This window comes from Trichoderma gamsii (assembly GCF_001481775.2).
Source record: "Trichoderma gamsii strain T6085 chromosome Unknown Scaffold_55.2, whole genome shotgun sequence".
NCBI classification, from domain to species: domain Eukaryota; kingdom Fungi; phylum Ascomycota; class Sordariomycetes; order Hypocreales; family Hypocreaceae; genus Trichoderma; species Trichoderma gamsii.
In genome coordinates, this window is record NW_020171392.1 from 55,670 (window position 1) to 82,292 (window position 26,623).

A 26,623-nucleotide genomic window follows, 5' to 3' on the forward strand; every position below is an offset into this window, starting at 1 on the left:
GCTTACATTAATCGAGGCCCAAGATTGGCCAGCGTCGGCCAGTTCCGTGGACTCGGACCACTCAATCAAACGAAATGCCCTTGTTCAACTACGGCCAATCAGACTGGTCAGACTCTATTAGCTTGACCAGGGTCAAGCGACGCAAGTAGCCATCACATCACCTTTGCCAATATCGGAGTGAGCCAGCTACTAACCGAGAAGTGGAGAGCAGAGAAAACACATCACAGGACTTCGCAGGAGAAACCAAGACAAATTAACGTATCAAATCAATTGACCTATACCAGGTATCTAAGTATATACCCAAGCTCTTCCTTTCTCTTGGTATCATTTCATTCCCTTTCCTTTGCCTTCAATTCCTTTCCAATGCTAACAAATGCCTGTGAATATCCTTTCTTTCCTTTCCAATGTAAAAAAAATGCTTGCTTGCCATTCCCAAATGTCCTTGCGGTTTCCTTCCTTTTAAACGCCCAATTAACAATCCCTGGTTGTGCTTTGATTAAATCATAATTCCCTTTCCCTTTTGCCAACGCCCTGCATGATGCATTTCAATTCAATGTTTCCAAAGGTCAAACTCCCCATTTAGTCCCCCATTCAGTAGCATTCCGGCAATTCGTAGTCTCTGAAGAGACATCTCTTCCACGCAGTAGCTTGCAACTGGCTCCAACCCCAAAGCCATGCATATTCCATTGGTGATCACATGTACACCACAATCATAGCCGTTTGTTTGCTGAGGTGACTTGACCGCCAGCACCTCCCATTGCTGAGCCACATATAATTCGCCCAGGTAGTCTGATATCCACGCCAGCGCCATGTCGGGATGAGATGAGCGCTTATTAAATGAATCCAAGTGCATGAGTTTTCTGCTCTTGGGCTGAAGCACCAGAAGTGTCCAGTGATAGTCTTTGCAGATGGGAATGAGGACTGTGTCCATAAGTAAGAAGTTTTGAGGAGTGACGCCCATCCGGCGAAGGATGGACTGCGTCTGGCGGCCATGTGCCTTTTCGACTCGAGGCCAGAAAAATGAGTTCATGACAAGGCATTTGCGGCCCTGCTTTTTATAATCGGTGATTCCAGCAACTAGGTTGATCTCCTTTTCAAGTCCGCCCAGCGCGCCGTTGACAATTTCGTCGTTGAGCCAGGTCTTAGCCGCAACTACCGTGGCGAAGTCGTGTCGTCGGAGGGGCGTTCCTTGACAGGTTGTGGCCAACACATCGGTGTCTGGTGCAGAGACTGTGTCGATAGCCTTCTGGATCCATTCGTTGCTGAGAGGCGCCACCACAGGCTGTTGAGGTCCGTTGGCAGTCCTTTCTTGAAGCTTTCGAAGCTTCTCTTGCTCAAGGTCGAGCTGTCTCAGGGCCTCTGCTTCTTTTCGCAGGTTCCTAAGCTCAATCTCTGATTCCTCACTAATCTTGAGCGAGCTGAGTAATGGCAATGACATCAATTCCTCGATCTTATCCGAGGCTTTATCTGAGGTGTTCGAGGGTATTTCAAAAGAGACTCTTTTCTTGGCTGGGTGTGGAGGAAGGCCAGACAGAGAATAACAAGACGGGTTAAAAGACACATCCGAATCTATGGCGGATGGTTGATAGGAGTTATCGTGATCGCTTTGTTCCGCAATCTGCAGCCAAATGTCTGGCTCATTTTCAGGCGTCTCTTCAGAAGTGACTTCAGAGGTACCTTCTGAAGGGAATAGAGGGGTTTGTTCAAAAGAAGCTTCAAGGACCAGGAGTCGCTCCCGGTATGCCTCTGATGCCACGTAGCTTGGTACAGTTCGCCTCCGAATAATGGCGCCCAAGTCCACAACGATGCGATCCATGAAATCGGCAGGCACCTCGATGTTGTCGAATCCGCAAATGGCCAACACGTTTGAAAGAATGTTGGGCAGACCAGGGAATGAAAAGAAGCCTCGCATTCTTTCCATCATTTCCACATCTTGTGGCGAAGGCTGTTCATCCATGAATGATGGTGCAGTTGGCCACTTCTCTCGAAGGTACGTGATGCGGTCGATACAGTACACCTTGTTGAGGAACCCAATGCAGAGAATGCAAAATTCTTCGAAGGCGGCATTCAGAGGAGAAAGTAGGCCACGCCCGTGGAGCTGGAGCTTCTCGGGAACCAGGAAGTGCATTCGAATGGGGTAGAGACATTCATCAACCAAAGCTGATTGGGTGGAACCCATGGAGGATTTCCAGATAAACTCGAGTAGGGCGGCAAATTCCTTGTACTCTTTGATGAGATTGGCAAAGGCCTGTTTATCAATCCAATGAATTTCTTTCTGATTGTCGAGGACTGACAATTCCAAAGCTGATTGCTCGAAAGCCGATAGAGCGACTTGTGAATTGGGGCGATAACTGCCTGAAACAGATCGAGAAATATCCGCCATATAGCCAGAGGTGATCGACGAAGATCGAGTGGTGAGGAAGCGACGTTTGTCGAGTCTGGCAAGCGGCTCATGTCTGCGGCGTTTGTTCGAAATGGAGGTGGTTTTTTCGGAAGCGGAAATGCTTTTGGCGACAATGGAGATGCTTTTACCGACGGCAGAAATGCTTTTATCGACAGCGGAAATATTGTTGTCGGAAGTGGAAATGTGTTTATCGGTAGTGGAAATGTGGTCATCGGAAGCAGAAATGTGTCCATTGGGAGCTTGAGTTTCTTCGTAGCTGAAGAGGTTGCTACACTGATTGTACGCTGAATGAAAAGTAAGTAACGTCGAAAAGCACAGTCGCGATTTCTCAAGGAGAACTACTTACCAAATCGGCCGAAGCCGACAACCGTGGTGACGGCCACCAGGAAAGCCATGGCGAGCACTAAAAGGAGCTCACCAGAAAACGTCTTGACCTAAACGCAAAATGTTAGTGAATGTGTTAGAAACGCTATGCTGTGTATGACTTACGAGTTTCATATACTCATCAAAGTCCCCAATGGGGAAAAGATTTGGGGCCTGAGGCCGAGCAGTGGGATTATTTCCCGGGTCCGAGACCCGGAAGAGGTATCTGCGCGTGTAAGAACCTGAAGGCATCTCGAAGAATGTGCAACAATGCAGAAGGAGACATTCTTACCAGAGGGGAGGAGCTGCTCTTATATATATGCTCGTTTGTTCTTTGATGACGCGTGAGGCGAGCGATAGAGTTTCGAAGATATAGAGTTGCGTTTTGAGTTGCGATATAGTCTAGGCTTATTTACGATAATGGACAAAGTTTGGGTGGTTAGGCTTTCCAGGTTGATAAAGGCGCCGAGTCGTCGCCGTAGTAGAGGCGCTGAAGGTGCTGAAGGGTGCTTGACACAAGTGAGAGGTTGAAATAAATACCCGGCAGAATATCGGCTAAACTCATCAAACGCCACTAAGTTCAAGCCAGCAGAGCACGGCCCATGATTGGCCAGCCTTAAGTCGATTTACCCCCGCTGCCTTTCCCCAGATTGCGTTGGTATCGGCGCGCGGCAAAATGGAGCGCAGGTAACCTCCACATTGGTATATGTTATTAGGATTAACGCGCCGATGATTCGCCTAGCCTTTACTTTATTTTGATGCGCGATAATCCACCTACATAGGATTTCAGCGATGGCAGTGAATTCAGCGATGGCAGTGAATTCAGCGATGGCGGTGAAGTCAGCGATGGCAGCAAGATCAGCGATAGCAGCAAGATCAGCGATGACAACAAAACCAGCGATGGCGTTAATTTTAGTAACAGCAGCGATAACGGTAGCATCAGTAGCATCAGTAGCATCAGTAGCATTAGTAGCCCATAGGGAGGAATCAGCATTGACAATTTTGACACATTTATAGAAATAACCATCTACGATTTCTATGAGGCTACCTGCAGCATAGCATTCCCACTGTCACTAGAAATTCTGGCTTTTAGAGCCTCTGCTTCTTTACGGAACCGGCCGAAGCCGACAACCGTGGTGATGGCCCCAAGAAAAGCTATCGCGAGAACTAAAAGGAGCTCATAGGAGAGCGTCATTACCTACAAAAAGAAAATGTTACCAAATTCATATGAGATAGGTAGTGCCATATAACTTACGAGAGCCTTGTACTGGCCAAAACCTTCGACCGGGAAGAGGATTATCTTAGCAGCCTCAGGCTGCTTGACGGCGAGGGGGCCGGCCGGATTATGTTGTCGATAGTAAATAGACTCGGCGAAGGAGGAGATGGAGTGAAAAGGAATTCTTCAGGGGATGCTCTCGTCTGAAACGCGAAATTTTTTTAGTAGATATGTATGAAATAGTGCTATGATGTGTATGACTTACCAGTTTTATGTCCTCGTCCTAGACATCGACGGCAATATGTTCGGAGAGGGAGTCTCGGAAGCCTCAATATTCTTGACGATTATTGACGGGAGGTTGTTTTCCGGGTCCGTGTTTCGAAAGAGAAATTTTCAAGTGTGAGAAGCCAGCTTGAGAATCGTGCAGTAATGCAATTAGAAGAAGGAGAAAAAAGGACTGCTAAGGGAGGATAAGAGATCCATGGATGTTGTATAAGATAATGAGAGCTAGCGGAAGTAGAACAAGAAGTACGAAGGAGAGATGAGAGTTGTAGGCAGGGGCAAAATAATAAGAATAGAGGCCTTCCTCTTTCTCAAGTACACGTAAAAAAAACAATGGCACGGTCGATTTGCAAATGGGTCAAGCCCTATCTCGAGGCATTGTGGCTATTCTTTCCACCTAAAACAAACTTGAAAATGCAGCTCTACCTGAATAATGCTAATCTGGTCGCTTACAGGTAGAAGCCTAGTAGGTACGGTAGAAGGGCAGCAATAGTACATGTATAGTTGTAATCAAAATACTTGAGGTGGCTTTGCTCGAACACAATAACAACACCTTCGAGCAAGCTACTCACACTCAGACTCTCACTCACAGCTCTACAATAACACACATCGCAACGTTGATGATCCGTACTCTCAGCTACGTTGATGTCCAATATCCCAATTTCCCCTGATCTGCAGCCGTATCTGTCACCGCCACCTCGTCTACTTTTCCAGCGAATGAATACATTGCATTGCACGTAATACTTGCATGGCGCACCATGTACCGCTGTGCTCGGTGCTATACAACACACGGAGACACCGCGCGAGTTCATGCCCAAGAGAGCTTATCCAAAGCTTCGCAATGCCGCATAACTATGCCAAAGTATGTTTGCTCGGCAAAAGTTAACTTTGCAAAGGTGTTATCATACTTTCCGAGGCAACATTCATATGGATCTTTCCAAACGCTAATCTTCGGAGCCAAGATCGGCTCTATTAGGCCTTACTCTTGAATCTTATCGGGAAAGGAACGTTCATATCTCCCATTTTTGCTTCACTAGTATCTCACGCTACGTATGCCTATACCAATGCTCATAACAGTAGTAATTGCATTCAGTATGTGCGTGTAACTTGGTAGTGCTCAGCAACCGATGATGAAGAATGTAATTAGTTGCTAGAATGTACAGTGATGCTTCCATAAATAAGACGTAGAATAAGTTTCTATAAACCGTAGAGGACAAAGATAAAAGTTGTAATATCAAAGTAAAATGCCCCAGTACCTTCCCCTAGCCCCTCTATTGCCGCTCAATCATATCAACTCTACAATTGCGCTACAGTTGCGCAGTGTTTCCAAACCTTTTAGTACAAAATGCTGAAAAGTATGCGTTCAACGCGTCAATGGTGCCCGAGCCCTCTACCAGGGAAGCCACAAGGCCGACATAGCCGTCTGGTCGGACAACGACAACACCGCCCTTTTCTTCATTGAAACCCATCTTCGCGTGAGCCGGAGCCACTGAATCAAGTACGCGACGGTCCCATCTGTCGTCGGCGTAGATGTGGTCGCGATAACGAGCCAACACGCTAGGAACATCACGGGCGATCTCAATACGATGCCTCTTTGCCGCAAAGATAGTGCACAGTGTGAAGAATTGGCTGTGCGGGTTATGCTTTTCGTGATGTGAAACCTGGTCAATATCTGGTCGGGTGTATGCTGAGTAGAACGACTTGGCGCTGGTCAAGTTGTCTGCAAAGTCTCGAAGCGCAGCACGGTTCTTGACTGGGTCACCGGCAAAGAGGAAGATGCGGAACGAGCCATTCAGTGGCACTTCTTGTTCAAGGTGGACCACGTTGGCATCGACAACTCTCGTTACATCCGCGTTCACTAACAAACGTCCAGATTTCAGTGTTGTGCCGCTGGGCTGGACGACATGTGACTGGGCAGGGTGGCTTGGCGACCAGTTCAATGTATTGGCCTGATATGAGACGCCGTAGCCGCTAGTGAATTCGCAGGATTCCTTGAATGTCTTGATAAAATCGTTGTCGCCATCCAAGTCGCCATCTGGAATGGTTTCTGAGGCTGCCTGAACTTCGGAAGCTGCAGGCGGCCGCTGGGAGAAGAGTTTGGCGTAGCGGTTGTCAAAGTCCAACAGTGATTCAGCTACTGCTTTTCGCTCAGACTCGTAAGTTTTGAGGATATCTCGGTTTGCGAATCCACCCTCAACAGCGTGGATCTTCCAGGCAAGATTCAGCGCATCTAAAAAGGCTGTGTTCATACCCTGACCGGCTTTGGGCTAAATTCACATAGTCAGCGCCACTTGGAACCATATATGAAGATTGATGAGGAGGAGCAGTCACTTACACTATGCGTATGGCAGGCATCGCCACCAAGGAAAACTCGCTCATCCAAGGTATACTTTTCTGAGATTCCTTGACCAATGGGGTAGACGGAATACCACTCTACACGCTCCCATTCGATATTGTAGGGATATAAGATCTTCTGAGCTGAGGCTTGTACTTCAGCTTCGGTTGCTGATTTCCTTGGATTCCAGTCGGCATCGGTGGAAGATGCAATCTGGATATAGAGGCGAACCATGTTGTCTTCACGCGGAATAACCATGATGGAACCATGCTGACTTCGAATCGTGCATTTCATCTGCAAAAAGATTAGTATTGGCACTGTTTGAGAAGCTCCACGAGATATGAGGACCAACCTTGATATCCGGGAAATCAGTCTTGACAACTCCGTCCATTACTCCCCAGACATGGGCGATTGGGTCCTTATGATGAAAGCCAATGTTAAGTTGCTGTCTGATAAATGACCTCGCGCCCTCGCCTCCGAAAAGATATTTTGCATGTATGGTCTGCTTTTCCGTGCCGTCGACATGCTCCAGTTCGACCTGAACAGGATATTCTGACGTCTCAGGGCTGTGCGACTGAAAGCCAGTGATTGTCCACGGCCGTTGAATGGTAGTACCATTCTTTTCAAGATCGTTGATGAACACCCTCTCTATATGGCCCTGGTGCAACAACGTGGTGAATGGATAACGGGCGTCGATAAAGTTGGGGCAGCTGGCCCAAGTACCCGTCCTACCGATGCCCTTGCTCGACTCTGAGTCCCAGAAAGCGACTTCAAAGACACGGGCGGGCTTGTGAGCCATAATGTCAGACTTCAAACCCATATTCCGCAGGAGATCGAGTGATCGAGGTTGGATGCCATCGGCTCGACCCGTCGCCGTCGGCTCTGGTCTGTTATCAATATGCTTGATACGGTAGCCCCATCGCGAGAGACATGTAGACAGCATCAATCCTACAGGCCCCGCTCCCACAATCACTGCCACGACAAACGAGTTAGTACCAATGCTGGTGGAAGCTTGAAAGAAATCGTACCGATATCATAGGTGTCGGAGACATCCTGGTGCACAACGGCAGGAGACATGGTTCTCCTAGGTGCAAAGGAACAATGAGATGGATGGAGATATGAGCCGACGAATAGATAGATGGATATCGGTAGAGTCAATAATATAGTATAATAACACAGCCGTGTACGACCAGCCGGTCTAATTAAGATCGATACGGATCAAGGCGCAAGCTGAAATGCTACAAGAGGCAGATGGACAGATGAATGGCAAGCAAACGGCGCGAGATGCGAGTGGGGAGGCACACAGAAGTTATATATGGACATCAACAACAACAGATATTCAGCCCAGCGGTGCAAGTGCCGATGACGCGAGAAAAGAGGAACTTCCCCCTACATGACCAGCCGTCCGGAATTGAAAACCGGAAGCCAAAGACATCTTTCTGCACAGTCGAAGTCGTGAGGGGCGCCCCGAGAGGCTCCTCTTGATTCATGGGCAAGAGGGTGGAAGCGGCACTAAAATCACGGCAAAGGATTCGGGAGTAGAGCGGAGAAAGGTTGGAGAGAGGCCGTCGGTACGTACCTCGCAACGGCGAAGAGCCGCCAGTTGTAGCCGCAAACTCTTGCCCGTCTGGTATTAGTGAAGATGCATTTATGTGGAATTTATTTGCAGGGACAACTTTAATATTAAGTGGCCAATCGAGAGAGGGCTTATTATAATCATCAATCGTCATATAAGCGGCAACAGGCTTACCCAGGTAGCGTTTCAATCAAGATATATCCATGTGCCATCTGATCTCATCGATTCGTGCCTATTTACTACGTAATTCAAATATAAAATAAATGAAAAAAGACAAGTCTCAGTACCTGCTTAACACAGGCTTCATGTCCAGTTGTACCCGTGGACGTATTTGGCATTGCCCATCCACTCCCATTTGCCGCAACCGGCAGCAAAAGATTGGCCAAGCTGCGTGTGGGGTTTAGCGGCAGAAAATCGCTTCATGGTCCGTCGCCGGGAAGACTTTTCGGTAGCTGGGAGGTGGGTCTGTCCAGAGATTCTGCCCTTGAATCGCTGGGGAGGCGGACCAGATATTGCACTACTGGCCGGAGATGGCACTATGCTATGCTGATGGTTCCAGGTATGCGGGGGATTTTATGATACCGTTGATTATTTTTAGTCCTTTTTGCATGCTGATATCTCACCCCAAATTGGGGTACATGCGAGACCAAATCATTGACGGGGTTCGATACCACTAGGATTTCCTCAAGTTCGCTGGGACGTCGCTGTTTATCGTATACTAATAGATGCTGCCTAGCTGGCACTTGCAAAACGGGGGATATTGCTGATGTGAGATGCCCTTGCATTGCATGGCATACAGTCAACACGCATCTGGCCTCACCAGCAGCCTTTAACGCTATTCTTGGCTTCATCGCCGGTACAATAGTACGTAGCAGTTTTAACCATTCTGCCGCATCGGGACTCTCAGCGGAGAAAAAAATGAGCCTTTCCCACATCAATAGCTACACTACATATCAGTTTGGTGAGCTTCCGAATCGATTTGCCGCTTTTAGAGACGGGTGGGGCACGCCGCGGCTATATCGCATCTTCCGGCTCTGCTTCGTGCCTGGGATCGATGGAGCGGCTTTGAGATACGGCGAGACAGAGGGAGAGAGATCAAATCAAGACAAGATGGAGCATCCTGTCATGGATTACCCTATAGGAATCACGACTCGCCACGGTGGAGATGTCCATTTGGGGCCCCGGAATGACTGCGGTTGGATTGAAGGAGAGATGCCGTATATTCCGTACAAGGCAACCGATCTCAAATTGCTCGGCTCATAGTACTAAACGGGACAATTGGAAGACACCCCTAAATGGCGATCAGCTGATTATCAAACGCATCGATTTGATACGCTGAGAACAGCGAGTAAATTACGTAGCCTACTATGACTAGGGAGGAGCAAAGATAAGGGGAAAAGAATAGGAAAGCTCCTAATACAGGGACTCGTAGTAAAGCCAATAACAAGTAGCGGCACCTGCGAATACCACAAGCACAAGGCAATATCATGACAAAAAAGAAGCATCAAGATTTTTCCTCTTCCGTCGTGTCTCCTTCAGCATTCGTAACTCTCCTCTTGATCCACTCGTGAGCCTCCTCAGCGTGCTCTCTCATCATGTGGTTCAGTCCAAACATTTTGCTGCGCACCACGGTTCCGAATCGCCTCCTGTGGACCTTTCTGGTTAAATCCGGATCGGACCAGCAGGCATGGTCTCCCGCCACATAGACCCGCGAATTCTCCTTGTACCAGGATGAGAGTTCGTTATCCGTGTCCGATTTGACGGGCCGTAGATTTCCAGTCACAAAGTTGACAATGCCCGCAATTTTTTCTCTGCAGTCTAGAAATAGTTTAGTTGGTACGGTTTTTCGAGATTAAGGATTGTCTCACCTCTGTTTATCAAAAGGACCTTGACTCCAAGATATGCATTGCCGACGCCAAGCAGGATGATTTCGTCAGTCTCATAGAGCTGGAGAAAGTTATCCCACAAATAGCAAACTAGTGACTGAATTTGTTCCTGAATCTCTTTCTCGTTGAATTCGGGAATGTACGAATCGATGTCCTATATCATGCATTTAGGAAATGGTGGAAATGTGAAAATCAGCTGGAAATGTATACCTCTTCATGTGTAACATATGCTGGGACATTGATATCCATGACTCCGAAATTCTCAGAAACGGCCCAGTCAATATACTCCATAACTCCGTCAACCTAGCAGCCAGTTAGTCGATGTCTCTCCTATGCTATGTAAAAGCACGTTGATGATGCGCTACTAACCACCCATGAATTATGAGCATCCACTGTGGTGTCTATCACATCTAGCTGTGCTAATAATTGGGGTCTGTACTTGTGATTAGTTGACATATCCCATGGCAAGGGTAGAAGGGGCCAAACTTACGGATCATGTATGATGACGATAATCTTTTGTGCGTTGTGTAGATTTGGCGTTACCAGAACTTGATTCTCAAACGATTTCGAGATCAACTCTCGCTGTATATAGAGTGGTATCATGCCATGCTTGGACTGCATAACCTGGCGTTGCGCATTCCTGATGACGTCGTGAAGCCTGTTAGCATTGAGTGACTGCACATCAGGGACATCGACGATTCCAGAACGCATGCATTCCCAGTACGGGGCGTGATATGCTTGCACTTTGGCCAATGTCCTAGCAGCCTCCTTGTTGATCTTGGGAAGCGCCAGTTTTGGCGGAGGCTCTCCCATCAAAGTCCTCGCAACGGCTACCGCAGAACTTGAAATTGCCTGCAAGTTATAGCCGCCTTCTAGACAAACAGCGACCTTGCCATCTGCAAGTGACATGAGCATATGTGTCATGTGGGCATAGCAAGCAGGTGTCACAAAGCAGCCTCCCAGTTCATCTCCCTCGGCAGCATCGAATCCAGCCGAGATGACTACCAAGTCTGGGTTAAACTCCTTTGCAATGGGCATCACAATCTTTTGGAATGCAGCCATGTATTCGCCATCTCCCATGCCTTGGTCATGCCATCCGATGTTGATGTTCTTGCCCAATCCTGGGCCGGTTCCGCAGTGCTCTATACCACCATCAGGTGTCATGGGGTTTGGTGGTTTGCCTGGGTAAAACATGCCATTCTGATATACATGGATTGATATATAGAGAACATTGGGATCTTGATAGAAGATATTTTGAGTACCGTTTCCGTGATGAACGTCCCAATCCAGAACAAGAACTTTGCGGCACTGTTCTGGATAATCTTGCTGGCACACTCTAATAGCCACCGGGACGTTGTTGAAGAAACAGAAACCCATGGGTTGATCAAATTCAGCATGGTGCCCAGGAGGTCGGATAACAGCAAACGCATTCTTGACTTGTTCTGTAACAACGCATTTACAGGTATCGATAGCACCACCCACGGATAGTAGGGCAGCAGGATAGGACATGCTGCCCACGTATAGAGACTCGCGGCCTTGGTCGAATCGCCTGGTCAATTCACGAAGCTCAGCCGTACTGATCGTGTCGAGGCTCTCGACCCAAGCCAAGTGCTCTGGAGAATGCGCGAGGCAGATCTCTTCTCGTGTAGCTGGTCGAGCGGGGATCCTCCACATGTATTTTGTCGGACAGTCCTTCATGATCTTGGGCAGCTCCGATTCCGGTCCCGTGTAGACAAGTCCCATTTTCTTGAAGGCCTTGAATATCTCATGGATGCGGCGGGGGTCTTCTGGATGATGTGTATTCGGACTAAAGTCTGCATTCATATGAAGCTTCATTCGATCATCGTAGCAGCAGCCCGTGGGGAGCAAGCCGCGCCGCACACGCAGCAGGGCAATCGTGTCCTCTATGACGCTCGGTTCACTCTCTTCATGAAATGCGCTTTCCGACGCTGTGTCATCATTGTCCAAGCGCAGTCCTTCACTATGGCCGTTGGTGATGGCCACATCGCTGTCTCCCATGACCTGGTCCTCAGACTCCATGGCGTCGTTTCCCGCCATGATGCATCCAAATAGCAGATTCTGAGTGTATCGCACTTGGTGATGGGGTGAACGAGAACGTCCCCCGGGCCCGAGGCCGCCCTTCCAACTTTTGATACTCTGGCAACAAAATTTCGCCTCAGCAGAACTAGAGATGACGTGTAAACCTGATTTGGTGTCAGTACATCTCATATCATGGCCTGGACGAAGTTCAACTGTGGCGTTCATGAACAGATACTGAAATAAACGGAAAACAGTCGTATCACCCGCGCTATAGCGGATAATACAGAGACGCGCCGGGAAAGCACCGAGCGAATAACGCAGGATGCGAAATCTCCAACATGCGACGCGACAGCAACAGTGCGAGAAGTGGTATGAGGATGAACACAAAGTGAATGCAGCTCCGGCCATCAACTCACCTCGTCCCAGTAGCGTTTGTTTCTCAACTGAGCGGCCTCCCTTGTCAGAGCAGAGAAGCAGGAAAAACGTACAGGTGACGCTTGACCTGAAAGAAGATTCATACGAAAAGGAATTGACTGCTGAATGCCGACGGCTATGAGCCTCCTCGGGTGCCTTTGTATAATCCTCGCAGGCTGGCTTAGGACAGTAATCGCGAATAGAGGCGGGTCAGGCGCTGGAGATCCTTACAGATGGGCTGGTTCATAGTGAGATGATGCTGGTTTGAGGACAAGCCCTGCCGCAGCCACTAGGAGATTGTTGCGCCGATTTAGCGTGGCTGGTGCGCGACAACTGCCACCAGTCCCAACATCAGTTCAAGCAGCGCAAAGTTGGTACGTGAAGCTCTGCCTTTGTTCTAATTTCCGCGTGATTTGGCTTGATGTCTTGTTTGATTGGTAGATAGCTTTGTTTCTTCGCATTTTCTTTTCACTCAGGGAAAAGAAGAGCAATGGCTGGTTATGCCGTAAGCTTGGAGCTATCGCGCTTGCATTAAGCTCCAGTTACTCTCTACGTGCAAAGCGCAAGCAAGGCATCGTATAAGCGGCCATCGAGATGATATGATATGAAAGAAATGAATATAGCTCTTTATGCAGTTTCGCATACTGTATATGCCGTCTTGAGATGATACATAGGGTATGGTTGCCCGCATTCATACCTAGGTACTGTTATATAACCTAGCCTCCATCTTTATGATATTGCCATCAGACGAACGTTTTTTTCCTTCTAGGTGAAATCCAAAGCTGCAATGCAATAATGCGTGAAGAGTTACTATCTAAAATTATCGACTTGGCACGGAAGCAATCTCGGTACATGTTCACATCTGGGCCTGTTGTGAAACAACCTTACAAGACGAAAAGCTACCGTGCCATATAATCAATCCATTTTGTGCGCCGCCTGTGTATATACAAGTCCAAAAGTCAAAGTGCAGTCCACGTACAAGACATGCCGCTATGATATCGAATCTCCTCCGCCACTCATTTCTGAGCTATGTCTTCGACTACGCAAACAGCGCAGACTTATCCAGCTCATCCTTAGACCGTCGGTTCCCATTGGATCGCAGACCCAAATCACTCTTCTTAGACAAACGTCCGACTGTCTGTTCTGTTCTGGCGTTGTGTCTCGCAGCCTTTGCCCTTCGGATATCGGCTCTAACTTGGTTTGGAGAGACGAATTCTCTGTTCTCGTATATGATCGGTCCACCGAATGAGCCTTCTTGGATCACAAGAGGGGTGAGGACAAATCGGGGTCCGATCTCGACAAGGTTGATATCCGTGTTCTTGGAGCTGCCAGTCGCGGTTTGCTCAGAGATAATGTCCTCGCCATTGCCTCTGAGCATGCTCTGCTCAACCTCGGAGATTTGATAGTTTCGAATCCAGATTTTTCCATCAGCAATGGTGAAGCCCATGACGTGGTCGATGAAAGGCTTGGACTTTCGCGCGCCCTGAGGAACGCCAAAGGTGTGAAGAAATAGCTCCTTGATGACACGGAAGTGTGGCTGTGTCTCAAAAGCGGCGTCGAACGAAAGGATCGGCCGTGAGCCCTTTAAGCAGTTGCCGGTGAAGTGTAGCTCCTCCATTGTGTGCACTGAATGAACGTTGTCAGAACAGGATTCACGTATGGCCCAATGATATCAGTTGAGGTGCACTTACGGTTCTGGAGATGAAACTTGACAGTCGGGCCATTGGGCACTTTGCTCAACCACACATACAAATCCTTGCCCTTCCTGGCTTCGAAGAAAAGAACGTTGTTGCAGTTGTAGAGCTCAGCCAGCTCATTGAGCTCGCCCAGCCTGGACTTTGAGTCGAATTTGGCATCCTTTCGGCTGTGAGGGAGCAGTGAAGCAATATCGTTCAAAAGATGGCGGTGCCTGCAAAAAGTAGAGTCAGAAATAATGATAACAATGTGGTCGGTCGATCGCCGCATAACTTGCCTGTAGGTGACACCTCGGCTGGACAAGATCAAGACTCTCTGCTTGTTTTTCTTGACGCCATTGCTTGATGATTCGGGCTTCTCGTTGCCGCTCTTCGACAAGGACTTGTAAACAGACGCCATTTTGGCAGAGTATAGGTAATTGCTCGAGTGGTTTGAAGTGGACGTCGAAAACGGTCGGCGACTGCTAGAAATTTTAGAGGAGCGCGAGTCCGATAAGCCATCAATTTCCTTATCAGAAAATTCATGTATGTGGGTCTTCAGCCAGAGAGTCCAGGTACGGTTTAGCGTTATTGGAGCGAAAAGTACGTACCTGTAGTGGGGGATCTCGCCCAAGCCGTGGACGACCGCCGCAGAAATGACTTGGCCTCTAATACCTGGTATTATCTGCCTGTTTTGCTTCTCCAGCTTTGAGATGTGGCCACGTAAATACATAGCATTCTTTCTTTAACGACCCATTAACAAGAGCTCCTTAAACAATCATTTTCCGGCTTCGAAAAAACAAATCATTTCATTAAGAATTCATGTAGCTACGTAAGAAGAGATTCCGTAGCAGTCATCGGATAGATTAGCCCAGAAAACCCATCGCGACAAACAGAAACAACAGAAAGTCAAAAGTGTCTGCGCCCTTCTAATTGGAGAAAAAAAGGAAGCATCAGGCCTCCCCCTCATTTCCTCGACACAGCGTCGAAGTCTTTCGGTATGCGATGTACATTTTCGAAACATGCGACTACAATATTCCCAATTCTCCTCATGTAGTTGGCATCATCATAAGTAATTTAGCAGCACTTGCCACTCTTGGCAGCCTCGTCGTCGGCAGCCTTGCTGAGTGAGATGTTAGTGCCAGCGCCGATGGTGGCTTGGGCACCGTCGCCGCTGTCGAGCGCCTTGCTAGATACGATCCGGTAGATTTCTGGATACGAGAGTTTGTTAGTCTTGAAATCGTAATTCTCGCATGGAAATCATCTATCGCACCCGTAAGAATGTTCTGGAAAGCAAGCTCAACGTTGCTGGCATCGAGAGCGGATGTCTCGATGAAAGACAAGTGGTTCTCGCCTGATGGAAATCGGTTAGCGAATGCCCCTCCAACGACGTCAGACCGTGAGACGAACTAGCAAAGGCCTTGGCCTCATCTGTAGGAACAGCTCTCAGGTGTCTCAAATCGCTCTTGTTTCCGACCAGCATGATGACAATGTTTGCATCGGCGTGATCTCGCAGCTCCTTTAGCCATCTCGTAACGTTCTCGTATGTCTGGTGCTTGCTGATGTCGTAAACAAGAAGGGCGCCGACCGCACCTCGGTAGTATGCGGAAGTGATGGCACGGTAACGCTCCTGACCGGCTGTATCCCAAATCTGCGCCTTGATGGTTTTGGAGTCAACCTGAATCGATCTAGTGGCAAACTCGACACCGATAGTCGACTTGGAGTCGAGATTGAATTCGTTTCGAGTGAATCGGCTGAGAAGATTGGACTTTCCGACTCCAGAGTCTCCAATCAAGACAACTAGCAGCAAGACAAATCGTTAGCATAAATGCCGTCTTGGAATCCTCGGGCACCCTGGCGCTGTAGACCATCGGTCCGTGGTTCAAGGGAGAGCCAAACCTTTGAAGAGGAACTAGTGGGGGTTGAAACATCGCCGTTAGCCTTCCGCCAAGTGCACTTTCATTAATCCAAGAGAGCGGAACCTACATCATACTCGTCGTTCGCCATGGTAGCAGCAGGGTTGTCGGGCGCGTTGCTGGAGGCTGGTGGTGTGCTGCAGAATGAAGCTGTGACGATGGGAATGTGTCCAGGTTGTGGATGTGGAGGGGAAGAAGTGGCTGCGCGGCTCTGACGATTGGCCTACTAGTTCGCTAAGTCACCTGGATTTGAGCTCAGGAGGCGCGAACTGCAAGGCAGCGAGGAATGCGGCCTAGCAGGCGGCATGTGGCATCGTCGAGACTTCGCAGCGACCGTAAAAATCTTTGTGCCGAGCACGAATTAGCAAGTCCCTTTTAGGTACCTTTCTGGCCCCCCTTTGCCTTGTAAATGCTAGACGTTAGCACTGAGCGTGCTCCGTAGCGCTTGTGCTGCTACACCACACCACAGATAATGCCCTTTAGGTACAAACTAAGGAGCCCACCGTTGAGAGTGGCATATGGAGACTCCGGACCCCATATTCAAGACACAAACACATTCTCCCCCCTTTTCTCTCCTGAGCGGGAGAGGCGCCAAAGAGATGCATAATATTACTACGGAGACAAATGTAGCGATCTAGCAGCCTATCTAGGCAGTATCAGAGCTAGAGCCGAGTCCTGCCGCAGAATCCATGGTTCAGGCGGTCACAAACATCAAACTGTTTGCCTGCCTACATATACCTAGGGAGCTAGCAGCGGTGGTGGGGTAAGCCACAATATCCGAGCTCGTTTTAGGAGTGGCCAGCGCGCAGCTTGTCTTGTACGCTTGACTTTACGGGACTTGTTTGATCTGTTGTAAGCAAGTATGTCATTATGAAAAACATTAAAACTGCCGTATAGCTAGAATATTGGCATCAGTCGCCAGGTAGAGCACCTTTTGGGCAGTGGCACCTGTCTCCAGCTGCAATCACGTGCGAGTATTTTGGTGTTGGCTTCAGGCAGCTTGAGGCCCAGCTAGCAGCTGCACGCTACCCGTTCACATGGATCATGGTTTTCCCACAGCATTATCCTCAGAATGGCGTCGAGACCATCAGAAGAAGGCCTTGATGATGGCATCGATGGCATCGATGCCATATCAATCGCTTCTACCGATGACGGAATTCCCGAGCAGGATTTGTTTGTTACCAGGATACTAGCCGAAAGAGTAGTGAATGGGGAGCCTGTCTATCTGATCGAATGGCAGGACTTCTCGTTGGCAGAAGCAACATGGGAGCCAAGAGAAAATTTAAGCGATGCACTCATGGCTGAGTGGGAGCAAACAAAGGCAGACCAAGGAAAAGGATTGGTGCCTAGGTTCAAAATCCAAGAATGGAAAAGGGCCAATATTCAGCACTACGAGTCTCGGCTTGCCCGACACTGTCTTCGGAACATAGCGCGAGAGAGACGCGGCTTACCGCAAACAACATGGACAAGAACGTTGGATCATCTTATAAGAGATCTTGACAACTACGCAAATGACGAAGACGACGATGACGATGAAGCCAAAGCAAATCCCACAACGCAGAGCCCGCTCCAAAGCGCTGTTAGTGATGAGGCTTCTACCTTTATGAATCAGCCGATGGATAGAGTTTCAGAATCCTCAGCGCAAATTACAATCAAGCCGTCTGAGAGGGTCTCTCGAGAAAAACTCATTGGAACATCTGACGGAAGAGCAGGAGCAGGAGTAGGAGTAGGGGGAGAAGCACAAGAAGCCCTGAGCCTAGTGGAAAAGCCAGCTCTCATCCACTTCAGCGATAAAAGACCGATTCTGGAAGAGGCTAATACCACAACGCAAAACCTTGACGAAGATCCCGTTAGACATTCAAGGTTCTCTATCAAGTTACCCAGAAAATCCTCTATTCTCAGCCGGGCGCAAGCAGGAGGACCAACAAAGTCAGCAGGCTACGCCAATGTTTTCGCTGGCGGTCGTACTCGCAAAGGAAGAGGCACGCTGAGCGAGGCAGCGTCAAATCCAGAAAAGAACCCTAGGCTTTTGAATTTACGCCTTACAAGAAAGATAGAGCTGCAGCGTCGGGATAAGGAAGGACTGAAACCTCCAGCTCTTCGGCCATCTGCACTCATCTCCCTTGATCGTGATAATCCTCAATCTACGATAGGCGGGCAACAAGCAGCCAAGGAAGCTGCAGATATTACCTTGACCAGCAAAATGACCGACAGAGGAAGCGCCAACCCCAAGAAGAATGTCATGGTTCACTGGGAAGACGAAGCCATGGAGATAGATCCAAATGATAGTCTTTTTATGTCTGATGATTTGCCTCTAACGCCCCAGATTACTTCAAATTCGGAAGGCGAAGAACCTGGAGCTGATAGAGAGCAGTCAAACGATCCTACGACCATCAGCAAGACTGTACAAGTGGGCCCTGACAGGCAAGACACTGTTACTCTCTCATTCGAAGGGGTGCCTCCTAGGGCAAACTCTCCTTGGGCCATGCAGTTCAGTTCTGATGACCGTCTCATCTTTACACATACCTGCACCGCTCAAGATTTTTCGTATCAAGTAAATAAAGGAGCTGACTTTTCAAGGGCACAGCTATGCAAAGGTACCGCTTTGTCCTTTACCGAAAATAGCTGCCTCAGTAATTTGGCAGAGAATCTAAGACTTGCGAATCTTGGGTTACTGTGTTCCAATGAAAGCTATTATGTGATTCTGTTTCCTAGTAGCCAACTAGCGCAAGGCTCAGGAAAGATAACTCTGGAGTATACCATATTCGAACCATTCAGTTCCCTGGGATCATCGATGCTCGCTCCCGCCCCACGACTGAGAATGTTAAACAAGGATACCAAGAACTCAGCATCGTACCCAAGACCCTTGGATCATGTTTTCGGAGAGAAATTCGAGCAATTGCTGCCATCTGACGCGAGAAAAGCTGAAAAGTACAACTTTTTCCTAGCTTTCCCCCCTCGTGCCAAACAAGAGGCTGTTATGTTATCGTGGTGGGTGATGAGTTGCCATAGTAACAGCGATATTCGAACCAGTTTCGACGCTGGCCATTGGTCCAGCTTCTCAAAACTACCTCATGGGACTGTGATTATCCACGAAGACAGTCTCTGGTTCATACGGCTATTTCCTGAGCTTCATGTTCTACTGCATATGCGCAGGGCCAGCTTCAGCTTTTGGATGTTTGGCCGTTCTCTGACGCCAGTCCCTATCTTTGGCCCTGACAACTTGCCAGTCTCTCCTCTGGGTGATATTCATCTTCAACATGTATTTGACCCTGGAGCCGCCTATTTAATCACGCCAAGCTTCCTCATCTCCGAGCCAGAGCAAGCATATACCTTTGTGAAATGGTTTTGGAATATTCACGTCAAGAAGATCGATATGAGCCGACCTAGGAAATTGGTTCTATGCGCAAAAGTGGACGAATGGATGCACAACCTCCTCTACGAGAAGCTGTTGACGAGACGCACGTTACCAGATACGGCTTCACAGCAGGAATTGCAAGCTGCTGGTGTATCGGATGAATCATTTGAATATCGATGGAAGACTTTCAAAGTTCTGCAGCAGCTCGTTTTTGATGCCGCCTATGAAAGGACGAATTTCATTGTGGAGGCTCCTGACTCGATTGATGGCAATGACGAGCAGAGCTTGGTTAATTGGTTTGGACACTGGTCTACTCTGAATATAGACCAGTTCCGCCGATATGCCGTTATAGGGTCCGGCAAGCAGACTAAGGCACGCCTTTCGAGGATTACAAGAGCGCCAAACTACTCAAAATCTATCATAGCTGATCCAGACGGAGTAGAGTCAGATCTTGCAAAGTCCCCTGATTCTGTTCTAGCCACGTCTCCCACGTCGCAACGATCGAATAGAGATGACGAGAGCTCTCAGCTAGCTCTGGATTTGGCCGACATAACGAAGACGCAAAGGCGTGACTGGTGTCCCGTGAGGCTCTTCTGGTTTCCAGTGGGATACTCAACGTCGGATATCGCATTTCAGCTTGGGGATATCAACCCAAGACATTATAACAACTATGATCAGTGGTTCAACTATTTCTGGAACCACTATGAAATCCTCTGCAAGACCAAGCCGGCCCGTAATTCATATGCCGGGCTGTTCTACACTCTTGATGAACAGCAGGCATTGTCGCGTGGAGTAAACAATGTCAAACGCTCGCCATGGGTCGTTATATTTCGGCCACTGAATCCGCACATACGGCCATGGCAACGATCTGAGATATTCATCTGGGACACACGCTATTCCGAAATGATCGGCGAGAATAAAGACATTTGCTATTCAGATCTTACTGAATCCCAGCAGAAGTTGATTGAATGCATACGGGGGAAAACAAAAGATGTTATCCCCTTAGACAAAGTGTGGGTTGGCTCTTTTGGAGCTAGCGCTGCCAGTATCAGTACTGTGGACGTTACACTGCGATGGCTTGATGGTTTGCTAGGAAATGTTAGAGACTGGTTACCCGCCCCAGCCAAGGAGCTTCCTCTTAGAGGCTGGAGTTTGGTTACTCCTGAGAAGCCATCGGATTATCAGAAGAGCGACGGAATCGTCATGAGGGATGATATCATGAAGAGATTATTACCCCAAGACGACGCATCCTCAACTCCAAAGATTATTTTCCACCCTCCCAGCGGCAACAATCAAAAGCTATACTCAAAATGCAGAAATCGACTATACCAATCAGCACGAGAAGCAGATCCTAAATTTGAAGGGAAGAGCTTTGAATATGTTTTTAGGCCAACTATGGACTGGTACGAGGAGCAATGCGAAGAAGGACGAGGGTTTGAGCACATCAAAGTTGTGCCGTGGGAAGACATATTTAAATTGTACAAAGTTGAGGAGTTTTTGCACAAAAAAGGATGAGAAATTGTGTCGTCTGCCGTTATCGCGAGCATAGAGCGGTTTGTATTTTTTTCTTCTGGGTTTCCCCTTCATGCTATTCATTCCCCCTTATGTCTTTCCTGTTCTTTCCATTTGTGATTTCCGTTTTCCGCATTGATGTTTCGGTTCGGTTCTATTTGTCTATATACTACATTTGATGCGTTTGCAGTGATCACGATGGGGCATGGGAGAGAGCGGTATATACGCATCTGGCAGAGCGCAGCACTAATGTTGACGGAAAAGATTGTAATTATAAGCTATAGGAAATATCATTATGCTAACTACCTGAAATCATATCCTTACATGCTCTTATCAAGTAGATGCTCTGTATAACAAATCACAACTAATGTACTTTTAAAAAAAAACATTCCCTCAAATATATAGGTATCATCCATCCTTCACCTAGCAGATGTAGGAAACGTCCGCGCACTCAAGAGAACTCCCTTTATCCTCCTGATATTATCCCTCACTTTTCGAATCTCGTCTTCGTCGTTCTTCTTTTTCTTTTTGTTTATATCATAGGCGCCGAATATCTCAGTCTGGTTGCCGTATGTCATGGTGTCCAACTCATCGCGGAAAGTGTCCAAGAAAGCCTTGACATTCTCAGAATCGGTGCTTTGCTTCTTGTAGTCGTTTGTGAGCCCCGTGAGGGACTTGGCTAGCTGTGAAAGACGGTCCGCTTGGAGCTTCGACTGGGCCTCTACTTTGCTCTTTGATGAAGAGGTGAGAGGGGAGGACGTCTGCGTGCCGATGTCTCGGTGGAACATTTCGGAAGGGTCGTCGACATCTTCAGCCTCTGAAGAAGTAGTATTGGCTCCAGACTTGTGGTATGACGGGACGACGGAGACGGTGCTTTCGAGCTGCGTGAGGATAGAGTCCAGCTTCTTGGAAGTGGTCTCGTGCAGGTCGATACGCGCGTTTGTCTGTTTCTCGACCATTGGCTCGACGGCGAATTTACTGGCGCCGTAGAGAAGCGTGGATAGACCGCCAAAGGCATAGAGCGTGTTGAGAAGTCCATTTGTTGTGACCAAGGGGGGATCGTTTTGGGGCTTGGTGAGGAACTCGGGATATGTCACCACGGGGGGACGATCGCTTCCTGCGAGAATGGACGTCGGGGGCGCGGGAGCGGCCGGTGGTGGTGGTGTAGGAGCGAATGATTTTTCTAGCACGGAGAGTGCTTTCTGGTTGGATTCCTGCGTCGTCGTGATGTGAGCGTGTGGATCATGAAAGGATGCTGTTTTGATTACTTACGTCTGTTGGGGTTGCATCTTCCGTCGCTGATGGCTCTCCTTCAGGCTCGCTCAGGAGAAACTGGATATCCTCATCTCCAACGCCCTTTGACTTCAAAAAGTCAATCTTGACCTCTCGCGGCGCACTCTTGACTGCATCGTCCTCGAGGAATCGCCTCGCGACCTCGAGCTTGTCTGACTGGATATTATTATCTTCAGCTTGTGACGGCGCATCATCGGCTGCTGGTTCATCGCCGGGGAGGTTGAGTTGCCACTTGGGCACGCTGTCGGATGGCGGCTTCCCCTCTGAGTCGTCCATTATTGAATGTTGGTATCTTGTCGGAAACTCAACACATTGTTCTTTTAGCTGAGGCGAAGGCGCATCAACAGCGTTTACAACCCCGGATGGCCAAGGAGATTGCCGGTTGGCCGGGTAAGATCCGGCTGGGACAGGCCTCGGCACATGCTGGACGCGGCGCGCAGTGATGGAGGCGCGGCTTAGTAACCTCAACTGGAGTTTAGCGTATCTGGAGGTATTACTGCGTAGCATCAAGTGCGATCTATCACCAAGGTACTGGAGGATATGTATTTCAAAAGTGCAACTCAGTAGATAATATACGCTTACTATAGTGATGTAAAGCTTGCTGTGATATAACATGATAAGCCTGTTATATTTGCATGAAAGAGCGATTTGCGACAACATATTGCTGCGGAGATAGGTACCCATTAGAGTTCGTGTACCTACTCGCAGATTTATATGGGGTTGAATGCAGCATCTAGATAGATTATCAACCTGTATGTTAATAAATTACAAGCAATGAGTTAAATAAATTATCGTTACGTCTTATGAGCTATTGTCATCTATTAATACTCAATTGTCATAATACCCAGATGCAAGTATCAGCGCGTAGAGCAGGCTGAGAAAAGTCACAAAAGTGGGCCCAAGGGGCGAGCAAACTTCAATGCTCTGAGCCATCAGCGGCATTCAGCACCATAAACTGACTGAGATTGCGATACGATTATTGAGTGCCTAAAGTAATCTAGAAGGTTGAGAGCTACTGAAGGGAGACACACATATTCCGCTCCTCTCCTCAACTGGGCCATTCTTTCTCTTTCTGTTGGCGATCGAGATACAGTTTCGAAGCGGCTTTCCCTTCATCATTCGCGCATTGAGGATCATAACAGACACGCCTCTGAATTTTGCTCTAGCGGAGTCTTCGACTTGAGAATTGAGCCCTGGCAAGGTCCATTATTGCAGCAACACTCTTTACTGCCACCAGAACCGACCACTCTGCATCCTTGATACACTGTAGCGTTACATTGAGCCAACGGCTTCGACTGCTCGTACTCGTGGCACCCACCACTGGCCGTCCGAGCCGAGCAAATCACGACGACTGCACGCTGATCGCGGCATATCTGCTGCCAATCCAGGGTGGTAGTGCTGATACGTCAAAGTAGAGTACCTGCTCTCGCATACCACTTCGCCTGCAGCACGCGTATCGCGATTGCTGGGATCAATAAGAGCAACATCACCAGCCATCCCTGGTCTACCTTAGAAGGTGAGTGAGGCAAACCGGGTACCTTGTACACACGTCTTTTCTTGTTTGATCAGTCCCATCGCTGTCTCAATTGGCTGCTGTTTCGTCCATATTGTCCATTCACCACTCTATTGGCCAAGAATCATTGGGAACTTTATCACGACTCTTGGCTGCATCATTGCACGTCCCATTGCTCCACCGATGGAGGCTGTCAAGTGCGGCTTCTCGAATCAACGCGGCAATTGATGACGATTGAGTATCCCAATGTCTCTTTCAAGCGATGGAGATGATCGATTGGGTGTGTGCTTTCATCTGGTAATTCTGATGGCTGCCACAAATTTACCGCGTGGAGTGCAGAGTTGATACGTCGCATTCTGCTTTGAGCCGGCGCCACTCAGCAAGGCTGAATGCCGAATCAAAGTCTTCCAATGGTTGGTGCGCAATGCAGGCAGAGCGTCTCCAAGGCCCAAGGCCGCCAGGAGGTTGCTGTTTTGGGGCCTGGATCAGCCGGCACCATGGCGTGGAGATTGCCTGAGAGAGGCTCGCGTCCAATACAGAGCAGTTACGCCTGCTGCTTTAGTGGCTAGACCCCGAGCTTATCCCAACTACATGTACATACATGCCGGTGCACGTCACTCAGGCACAAACATCATCAACAGACTCATCCTCCCCATCTCCATCACCGTCGCAATTCCCCCCGCCCAAGATACACGACAAATCCCAGACCCAACATTATTGAACCACCCCAGGCATCTGCCAGTGCAGGCCGCATATCATGTCTTCACGGCCACGGCGTTCAGCCGCCGCAAAGGCGAAGGAAGTTATTTCAGTCCACGCCAGATGGGCTGACATGAGCGAAAAGGAAGACGCAGGAACTACCATGTCATCACGACGCACCGGACGGGGCGCTGCCTCGCGCGATACGGCCTCATCGCCAGAAGAGACCCATTCCAGCGTTACAGTGAAGCTCCCCTCCAGCAAACCACGCCAGAGCACCAGAGGAGGCAACCGCCGGGGGGTTGATGCCTTTGAGGGCGGCGAAATAGTGCACGGGAAGCGTAACCGTGGCGCCAAGAAGAGTTATGTAATTGACTCAAGCCCTGATGATGAAGAAGAGGAAGAGGAGGAGGAAGTGGAGGTTGAAGAAGAAGACGACGATGAGGACGACGAAGACGATGACGACGCGAGAGCAGATGACGACGATGAGATGGAAGAGCTCGGCGATGAAGATGCCGAAGGCGAGGATGAGATGGACGTTGATGCGGAAGGTGAAGATGACATAGACGTGGCGCCCAAAGCGGCTGGACGCCCCTCTGCAAAGAACTCAAGATCTACGAAGCCTAGGCCAACGGTCAAGGTCACTAATTCCAGGGCTAATCGAGATGAGGACGAAGATGACGAGGATGACGATGAGCTTAGTGAGCCAGCAGACAGTGAAATTGGCGATGATACTATCGTGTACGGTGATCGGACAATGGGAGATGATGAGGATGCCGAGGGCGAAGAGATTGAGGTTGCTGGCGATGAGGACGACATGGAAGAAGAGGAGGAGGAGGAGGTAGAAGAAGAAGAAGAAGAGGAGGAGGATGATGAGATGACCATGGCGCCAGGTGCCAATGGCGGCGATTCAGATCTCGATAGCGAGGAGGGTAGCCGGGCCGAGACACCAGATCTCGCTAAAATGACCAAACGACAGAGGGCCCGGTTCGAGGATGTACCACAAGAGTTTATGAAGTTGCCGGATGGTAGGTCTTTTCCGCGTGTCTGCACATCTGTATGAGAGACAGAATGCAGGCGGTTTCTCTTTATGAAAGTGCACTTGCTTACTTTTCTTACAGAGATTCAAGTCAAGAAAGTGTTTACTGCAGAAGAATTATCTATGCGTCGTCAGGAGATGGCTAGAAGACGACGGAACCTCAGTGAGAAGCGCAATGAGGAAGTCAAAGTAAGTGGCGGATATCTGCTCTGATGTTTGTTGATATACATACATGCATGCATGTATATATGTATATTAACAAACATAATTTACTTTTGTATCGCACTGTTGCTAACCCACTACTCTACAGATGGAAACCATCAACAAGCTTCTGAAGAAGCAAGCTCCAAAGATCAATCGTAAAGCCGCTGCCGCCGCTGACTCACAGGATCAGAATGCGCAAAAACCCGACCCTGTCTTCATCCGCTGGGTTAGCAATAAGAGCGGTAACCGAATTGCCGTACCCGACGAGATTGTCGGCGGGCCGTCGGGTACCCTTTTTGGCAACAAGACCGGGCAGCCATCGGCGGCACCACCAAAGTTAGTGACAGAGGTGGCTTAGAGAATCGGCCCAGAACAAGATTTTAAGAAAATTCGATTTTGTTTTGAAGCCCTTCGTCGCTAGGGGAAACGCTTAGCTTTAAGACTTTTTGTGTACTTGAGTAGGTAGTTTACAATTTTCGGTCAATGACCCTCGGAGGTACTGGAGTGAGTGGGCATTTGGATTTATGGACGTGGCTGGAAGTAGTAACAATTAGAGTTTTGGTAATTATAGGACGATAATAAAGCATTTTGAACGCTGATACCTCTCAACTGGTGCCCAGTATTTGGTTGCATTATATGTACTCCTCCCTCTTAGCTTCTCAGTGGTGGACTAGAATAAAGCTACTTAAAGATGGGTATGTATCAGATGCAACACACAGCATGGTGAATTAGGTTGAGCTCATCGCCTACAGGACGTCTGTGAAGCTTATCTGAAAGAGTATGCGGTGGAAAGAAAACATCGAGCTGATCTCCGTACTAAAAGCACCAAAGTCAGTGTATGGTGTATTCCTCCCCCCCTTAAGGATTTCCCACAACCGAGCCGAATAGCAGCAGGCAGCA

General features: G+C 48.6%; 8 protein-coding genes across 8 annotated transcripts; 2 read left to right on the forward strand and 6 right to left on the reverse strand.

The window, feature by feature from the left end:
• Positions 1 to 550: 550 nt before the first annotated feature.
• Positions 551 to 3,019, reverse strand: TGAM01_v210034 (hypothetical protein; the record flags this gene model as incomplete). Its single annotated transcript, XM_018808799.1, has 3 exons — positions 551 to 2,688; positions 2,751 to 2,838; positions 2,894 to 3,019. 3 exons carry the CDS (start codon positions 3,017 to 3,019, stop codon positions 551 to 553), a joined length of 2,352 nt encoding a protein of 783 aa, XP_018658008.1.
• Positions 3,020 to 5,572: 2,553 nt separating this feature from the next.
• On the reverse strand, positions 5,573 to 7,677 carry TGAM01_v210035 (FAD binding domain-containing protein; the record flags this gene model as incomplete). The annotated part of the gene is made up of 4 exons (XM_018808797.1): positions 5,573 to 6,532; positions 6,601 to 6,894; positions 6,953 to 7,572; positions 7,629 to 7,677. 4 exons carry the CDS (start codon positions 7,675 to 7,677, stop codon positions 5,573 to 5,575), a joined length of 1,923 nt encoding a protein of 640 aa, XP_018658006.1.
• A 2,003-nt stretch (positions 7,678 to 9,680) lies between these two features.
• On the reverse strand, positions 9,681 to 12,120 carry TGAM01_v210036 (histone deacetylase 6/10; the record flags this gene model as incomplete). The annotated part of the gene is made up of 5 exons (XM_018808796.1): positions 9,681 to 9,994; positions 10,045 to 10,216; positions 10,273 to 10,365; positions 10,432 to 10,495; positions 10,553 to 12,120. 5 exons carry the CDS (start codon positions 12,118 to 12,120, stop codon positions 9,681 to 9,683), a joined length of 2,211 nt encoding a protein of 736 aa, XP_018658005.1.
• A 1,435-nt stretch (positions 12,121 to 13,555) lies between these two features.
• Positions 13,556 to 14,610, reverse strand: TGAM01_v210037 (hypothetical protein; the record flags this gene model as incomplete). The annotated part of the gene is made up of 2 exons (XM_018808795.1): positions 13,556 to 14,142; positions 14,208 to 14,610. 2 exons carry the CDS (start codon positions 14,608 to 14,610, stop codon positions 13,556 to 13,558), a joined length of 990 nt encoding a protein of 329 aa, XP_018658004.1.
• Positions 14,611 to 15,266: 656 nt separating this feature from the next.
• On the reverse strand, positions 15,267 to 16,196 carry TGAM01_v210038 (Ras-like protein Rab-11B; the record flags this gene model as incomplete). Its single annotated transcript, XM_024550702.1, has 4 exons — positions 15,267 to 15,400; positions 15,463 to 15,543; positions 15,600 to 15,943; positions 16,183 to 16,196. 4 exons carry the CDS (start codon positions 16,194 to 16,196, stop codon positions 15,267 to 15,269), a joined length of 573 nt encoding a protein of 190 aa, XP_024404550.1.
• Positions 16,197 to 17,177: 981 nt separating this feature from the next.
• Positions 17,178 to 20,978, forward strand: TGAM01_v210040 (hypothetical protein; the record flags this gene model as incomplete). The annotated part of the gene is made up of 1 exon (XM_018808793.1): positions 17,178 to 20,978. The coding sequence occupies one exon, from the start codon at positions 17,178 to 17,180 to the stop codon at positions 20,976 to 20,978; it is 3,801 nt and encodes a 1,266-aa protein (XP_018658002.1).
• Positions 20,979 to 21,394: 416 nt separating this feature from the next.
• On the reverse strand, positions 21,395 to 22,544 carry TGAM01_v210039 (hypothetical protein; the record flags this gene model as incomplete). Its single annotated transcript, XM_018808792.1, has 2 exons — positions 21,395 to 22,189; positions 22,248 to 22,544. The coding sequence occupies 2 exons, from the start codon at positions 22,542 to 22,544 to the stop codon at positions 21,395 to 21,397; spliced, it is 1,092 nt and encodes a 363-aa protein (XP_018658001.1).
• A 1,994-nt stretch (positions 22,545 to 24,538) lies between these two features.
• Positions 24,539 to 26,081, forward strand: TGAM01_v210041 (hypothetical protein; the record flags this gene model as incomplete). Its single annotated transcript, XM_018808791.1, has 3 exons — positions 24,539 to 25,508; positions 25,602 to 25,708; positions 25,830 to 26,081. The coding sequence occupies 3 exons, from the start codon at positions 24,539 to 24,541 to the stop codon at positions 26,079 to 26,081; spliced, it is 1,329 nt and encodes a 442-aa protein (XP_018658000.1).
• Between the last annotated feature and the right edge of the window lie 542 nt (positions 26,082 to 26,623).